General features: G+C 30.6%; 1 protein-coding gene across 1 annotated transcript; it reads left to right on the top strand.

The window, feature by feature from the left end:
- The first annotated feature begins 3,471 nt into the window (after nucleotides 1–3,471).
- LOC122279429 (calmodulin-7) lies at nucleotides 3,472–5,342 on the top strand. Its single transcript, XM_043090088.1, has 2 exons — nucleotides 3,472–3,639; nucleotides 4,638–5,342. Exons 1-2 carry the CDS (start codon nucleotides 3,564–3,566, stop codon nucleotides 5,009–5,011), a joined length of 450 nt encoding a protein of 149 aa, XP_042946022.1. The 5' UTR covers nucleotides 3,472–3,563; the 3' UTR covers nucleotides 5,012–5,342.
- Nucleotides 5,343–6,585: the final 1,243 nt, after the last annotated feature.

Below are 6,585 nucleotides of genomic sequence, written 5' to 3'. Positions count from 1 at the left end.
AAGGAAAACGTCATGAGCTAGTAATATATATTTAGATAGAGACACCAAGCTTGCCCTCATAGGCTCTTTCGAGGAAGTAGTAGTTAAAACTTACAAGACAAGAATGAGAAAGAATTTGATTAATGGATATAAAAGACACCAGATGAAGAAAGACTATAGGCTCTGTTGTGAAAGTGGTATTTTGACAAGACATATATAAGAATCTAATTTTGACACTACTTAAAATAATCATGATCAATAATTAAGAGAGTGAACATTGAGATGTAGCTCATCATGTGCTTAAAGGTATAGATTTGGTGTAATCCACGAAAAAGTTGTAGAGTACTACTGTAGGCACAAATTCATCATCTGAAATAGAAATAATTATAAGTAAAAGTTGGAAGTCAGTAGTAAAGGCATGCATGTATGGAAATAATTACAAGCAAACATGGTAGGCAGCTAGTGTTGATTAGGTAGCTTATATATTTTGTATTTTGTAATGGACGTAGACTTGTTATCCATCCAAAGAAATAAATATCAAGGCTCAACTTGTAATATATACAAAATTTTAACCAGATAGCATATTATAATTTAAATTATGTTAAGAGTAGTTTTGAAATAAAAATTATGATTTTTCTTTCATTAAATCAAAACCCATAGATAAAATGTATGTATGTGTCAAGCATTTGCACATAAGGAATATGGATTCAAGCATAATGTAGTATGCTAAGTTCAAATGTAGTCACCTTTTAGTGAACAACGAGTTTTAGCCAGAATAGCCAGTCAAAATTTTCTACAAATGCAATTGATAGGTAACCGAAAAGCAGAAATATAGCCAATCAAAATTTTCTACAAACATGTACCAAACACACATAAGTGAGGACAGCGGCTGCACATAATTATTTATATAGCTCAATTCTACCTAATTATTTATATAGCTCAACTTGTAATATGCACAGAAATATTAATTATTAATCATAACCAACAAACCCAAATGCCAGTCAAGCAAAAACAGAACAAATAAATAAAGAATTCAATGTCAGTTCCAGCAAAAAATACAAACAAGAAAGAGCTTTGCCAAAACAAATCAAATACAAACCCAAATAGATGTGAAAGTCAAACAAAAACCCAGAAAAAAAAAAATCTAACTAAACCGAGAGAGAGGCAGAGACAGAGAGACCAAAAGCATGAAAAAGGAAATCCAACAAAACTGAAAAAAAAAACCTAATACAAACCCAGAAAAAAAAAATCTAACCAAACCGATAGAGAAACAGAGAGAGAGAGATATTAACATACTGTGGCTTCGAGAGAATTGAGAGACGGCTAGGGTTGAGAGAAGACTGAAGTCTGAGAGTTTGCATTCCGTTCGATAGAGTTGAGGGGAAAGGAAATCAAAGCCTGAAATGGTGTCGTTTTTGGCAAAATAATAAAACCAAGCGGGTTATAAACCCGGTTACGGATATCGGATCCGGATTTTATAAAACCACCCAGGTGGAATCTAGGTGAAAAACCGCCCGGATTTACCCGGATCCAGATTGCCGGACTGGACCGGAAAAAAATTCGGTCTGGATGCACACCCTAAAAATGACTTGAGTTAAAAAGCATCCTGAAAAAAGGGAAAAAAAATTGAATAAAAATATTATAAAATTAAAAAAGTTATTTGAATATAATTATTTAATATAAATTTTTGTTTCAAAATTTTAAAAAGTTGTATTATTTTTTGTTTATTTGAAAGTTTGAAAAAAATTATATGAATTAACTTGAGTTTTGTGTTTGGATATAGATTAAATAAAAAAGTTAAAAAATAAAAATTGAAAAGTGATGTGTTTTAGTAATGTTTGAGAAGTAAAATCTGAGAATAACTCAGTATCCAAACTTGGCCAAATCCACAATAAAAGGCTAAGGGCTAGTTTGGCAACACATGTATTTTCAGGTATTATCAAATATTTCTCGATATTTTCTTTTTGAATACTACTAAAACACAAAATATTTTGTAATTTTAATTCTTCAATTTTTTTTATTTAATCATTACAATTTTTACAAATAAAACATAGGATACAATACAATTTTTTTTAATTTTAAAATAAAAAATAATATTAAAAATAATATTCTAATAATTTTTTAACTTTATAATATTTTTATTCAGCTTATTCTATCTCATTTCTCAAAATCTAATAATAATGTTAATTTAAATTATTACATTACTATTCACAAATCATTTCACTACAATTTATAGATATTCCTAAATATTCTAAATAGGGCATTACTACTCATCATCTACACACATTACACTTTTTTTTTAAAAAAAATTATAAATTATTTTTAGATTTATTCTTCTTAAACTAACTGAATTTCTCTACTCATTATCCGTATACTAAACATTTGATAAAATAAAAAATTAAAAAATTAAAAAAAAAAAGTGGTATGGAGACTTATGTTTAGAATTTTTCTTCTAAATATTCAAATAACTTTGAGAATAATTCTTTTTATGATATGGCAGAATATCTTATTTTATAAAAAATAAAAACCTCGTAAATCTTATTTTAAAAAAAAATAAAATTTTTTTGGGTTCTATATTTATATATCCTTTTAATATATATGCAAAAAACTTCAGACTTTCATATTACAATTATCATCTCTCTCAGGACATATCCCTTCTATCACTTGCTCTCGAGGTCCCAGTCAACGCGAGGCAGAACAGGGAGATTGCAAGCCACTCTCTCCGCGTCCAAACAGCGCAGCGTAACGAACCGTGTTTTCTTTTCAATTTCATCGTTATTACTAAGGCACCGCTGGTGGAGCCACCGTTAGGAAAAAGGTTTTTTTTTTTTTTATTTTTTTAAAATTATTTTTTAATATTTTTAAAAAGTATAAAAAATTTATAATAATATTAAAAAAAATTTCTTAATTATTAAAAAAAAAATGACCAGGCTCCCAGCCACCAGCGGTGGCCTTAATATTTTCCTACTAATAAATAACGAAAACAAAACGAAACGGTTAAAAAACAAAAAAAAACACACGAAAAAACAGAGGGCGCAGCGCGAATTGCTGCTCTCCTCGTTTTCCACAACGACGCTAAATCATTTTGTTTTTGTTAATGAATAATATTATATATTATACTATTATTTTATTTAAATTTTATTATAGATAATATAGTAAATTTATTATCATTTAATGATAAAAAATATATAATAAATAATTATTTAATAATAATAAATATAATAAATCTTTTATTAATAAAATATAAATAAAATAATAATATAATATATAGAATTTTCCTTTTATTTTTGTTTGTATAATAATTTTTGGAAGAATCTAATATTATACCCAAGGGTGCACAGGCCATTCATGGACCCTACGCTTTTGGGTCTCTGATCTATTTGATCATCCTTGATTTTCTACGTGGCAGCATCTAGTAGATCTTTTCGTCAATGCTTAGTAGATGAAAACGTTAACTCTCTGTTTGTGCATATAAAACGGCAGCTTTTCTAGTTCCATCCTCTCTCCCTTTCTATTCGTTCTTTAGAAATATCCTCCGCCTTACAAAAAGACAGAAAGCACCGAGTTTTCCAGAAGGAAGAAGAATGGCGGACCAACTCACCGATGACCAGATCTCTGAGTTCAAGGAGGCCTTCAGCTTGTTTGACAAGGATGGCGACGGTCGGTCTCTTTCTCTCTCTCTCTCTCTGTGTTGATGAATCAGATGTTTATTTCCTTTTGGTTTGTGTCAGATCTAGTTCTTATGAACTTGTTCGTTGTTTCTAAGGATTTAGGTGGATCTCGTTTCAACTGTGCTTTTTTATCATGTATCTTCCGTTTCTATGCTCTTTATCTTCTTCTTTTTAACCTTAATTATCTGCGGCTCCATGGTAATAAACCTTAATTTTTCTTTCCGTCTAAAGATTTCTCTCTCTTCCTTTCTCTATGTTTCCCTTTCTTGTACCGTGTCTGATCTGAGCTGTTTTAATTGATAATTATTCACCGTTTGCTAGCTGGGGGAAAAATTGAGTGGAAGAAAAGAGATCAACGATGTAAGAGATTGAATCTCAGATGTGTTTATTGTTTGGAAGACAACAATTTTCTACAAGGTTTTAATCACCCGACACTTCGGAATTTATTCTTTAAAAGAGGAAAGAGTTGCGGAGATCGTGCGGTTATAGGAACATGAGATCTGCTAGTGTGCCCATGTTGTTCCTATGCTGTCGAGATTTGTTGTATTGTGGTTTATTGATATATAGCAGTGTTCGAAAGATTTGAAGAGACTGATCTGCCTTGTTCTTGCTGCATGTTTTTCATTTTCACAGATTCATCTACTGTTTAACCTGGTACATTTATTTTTAACTACACGCTCACGGTCGCGATGTTATGCATATAAAATTGATGTTCCGTGATCGATTGGGTGCCTCTTTCAGATGAATAATTCAAGGGCACGTGTGATCTTGCACTTTCAATTTCATTGCTTTACACTTTGGATGACTGGTGTTCTTGTTAAATTTCACTTGTATTATGTGTTGAAACATCTATTAGGTGTTGAAAATGGTAGGTATATTTCAGACAGTGGTGTGGGTGATTGGCGACTTGGCAAGTTAGCCTCTATGAGTTTGGTGGTAGATTCTCTAGAGACAGGATAATTTATCTTTGAGCTTAATGATTTGCAGGTTGCATCACTACCAAGGAGCTTGGGACTGTGATGAGGTCGCTGGGCCAGAACCCAACTGAAGCAGAGCTCCAGGACATGATCAATGAGGTTGATGCCGATGGCAACGGGACCATTGACTTCCCTGAGTTCCTAAACCTCATGGCCAGGAAGATGAAAGACACTGACTCAGAGGAGGAGCTTAAAGAGGCCTTCCGGGTTTTTGACAAGGATCAGAATGGGTTCATCTCTGCTGCTGAGCTGCGCCATGTGATGACCAATCTTGGGGAGAAGCTCACTGACGAGGAAGTTGATGAGATGATCAGGGAGGCTGATGTAGATGGTGATGGCCAGATAAACTATGAGGAGTTTGTCAAGGTCATGATGGCTAAGTGATCAGTCTGTCTCCACCAAAAACCCTAATGAAAATTATCTTTTTTTATAACCAGGAAAAAAAAAACAAAAAAAAAGGGAGAACAGGGTTGACAATATGATGTGCTGCCTTCCAGTTGACCTCAATCTTCATTTTCATCCGCCTTTACAGGGAGTATAGTGGTAGTAGTATGTTCTGCTGGTGGTGGTGGAAGAATGTTCTATTTCTATCCTTAAGATTGTCTTGCGAGTCTTTGCAGTTTTTGTCCCCTTTTTTATTTATTTCTTTGAGTTGGCTTGTGAACCTGATCTACCTGGATGATTCAATGTTCATTGATGATTGAATGACTTGTTATATTGGTGGTACTCCTTTTATATCTCAGGATCTAAATTAAGAGTCTCCATAAGAAGTGTGTGACACTGGATGACATGAAATTGTTAGAGATGGTTTCAAAGGTCTGGTCTCACGTGTATTTGAAACCATCTCATCCTATCTCGGTATCTAATTATCATTTAAATATAAATATTTTAAATTTTTAATTTTTAACTTTTTCATCTAATTAATTATTACAATTTTTTTTTTAAATTTTCAAATAAAATATAAAAAATAATTTATTTTTTTAAAATTTCAAAATAAAAATAATATTAAAAAGATATATTGTAGCTCTCTTTTTAATTTTATAATTTCTTTATTTAATTTTCTCTTTTTTTTTTTAAATTTCATAAAAGTTTTAACTTAAATTATTTTATTATTATTTACAAATTTTTTATTTTATTCATAGATTTTTTATTTTTATCTGTATAATCAAATGGGACTTAGGTTGTGCTTGGTTAAATCAAATTTAACTCATTTAAAATCAATAAATGATGAAACTTTTCACCTTTCCAATTTTTTTAAAAAAAATTAATTTTTTTTAAAACTTATTTCATATATTTCAATCTAAAAGTTAAATTTATTTAAAGCTTAAAATTCTTATAAATTAAAAGTATCGAGAGTAAGTCATTTTTTTATACAATCATGTTTTGAATAAATATTTTTTTTATAAAATAATTTATAAAAATAGTATCATTTTATAAAAATATGATGGTAATATAAAGGAAAGGATTGCCATTACTTTTCTTTTTATTCCTCCAATTGTTGTAGGGAAGTGAGGTCATGTAATTGTCATTTGTCTTTTGCATTTAGAACAAGATCATACCTAGTAACATAACTTGCTTATAAAATTTTTGGCAATTTTGAAGAAGGCACCATGGCCCTAAATCGTGACTCAACAGCATATGTTTGCACCGAAAAAATATGGCTTTGCATGTCCATATCGGAAAAGTTTTCGAATCATATTGATTACTGTAAGATTTTATGTTGGAAAATTGAGAATTTTTGCATATAATGGCTTTGACGGCCTACTTTCTGAGTTTCAAATGTCACTCCTTTTTCTTCATAGATTGTGTAGACCTATACTAGGGAGGAAGCCAGAACTTTTGTACAGGAAAGATTCTTTGAGAATAAATATTCAAAGATAACTTAATTACAAGTGTACATATAAAAAAATATATATTAGATTAACGATAATTTTGAATTTATAATAAATGTGAAAAAA

The sequence above is a fragment of the Carya illinoinensis genome, chromosome 10 (assembly GCF_018687715.1).
Source record: "Carya illinoinensis cultivar Pawnee chromosome 10, C.illinoinensisPawnee_v1, whole genome shotgun sequence".
NCBI classification, from domain to species: domain Eukaryota; kingdom Viridiplantae; phylum Streptophyta; class Magnoliopsida; order Fagales; family Juglandaceae; genus Carya; species Carya illinoinensis.
The sequence above is the reverse complement of the archived record's forward strand: the minus strand, read 5'-3'. Positions and strand labels throughout refer to the sequence as shown.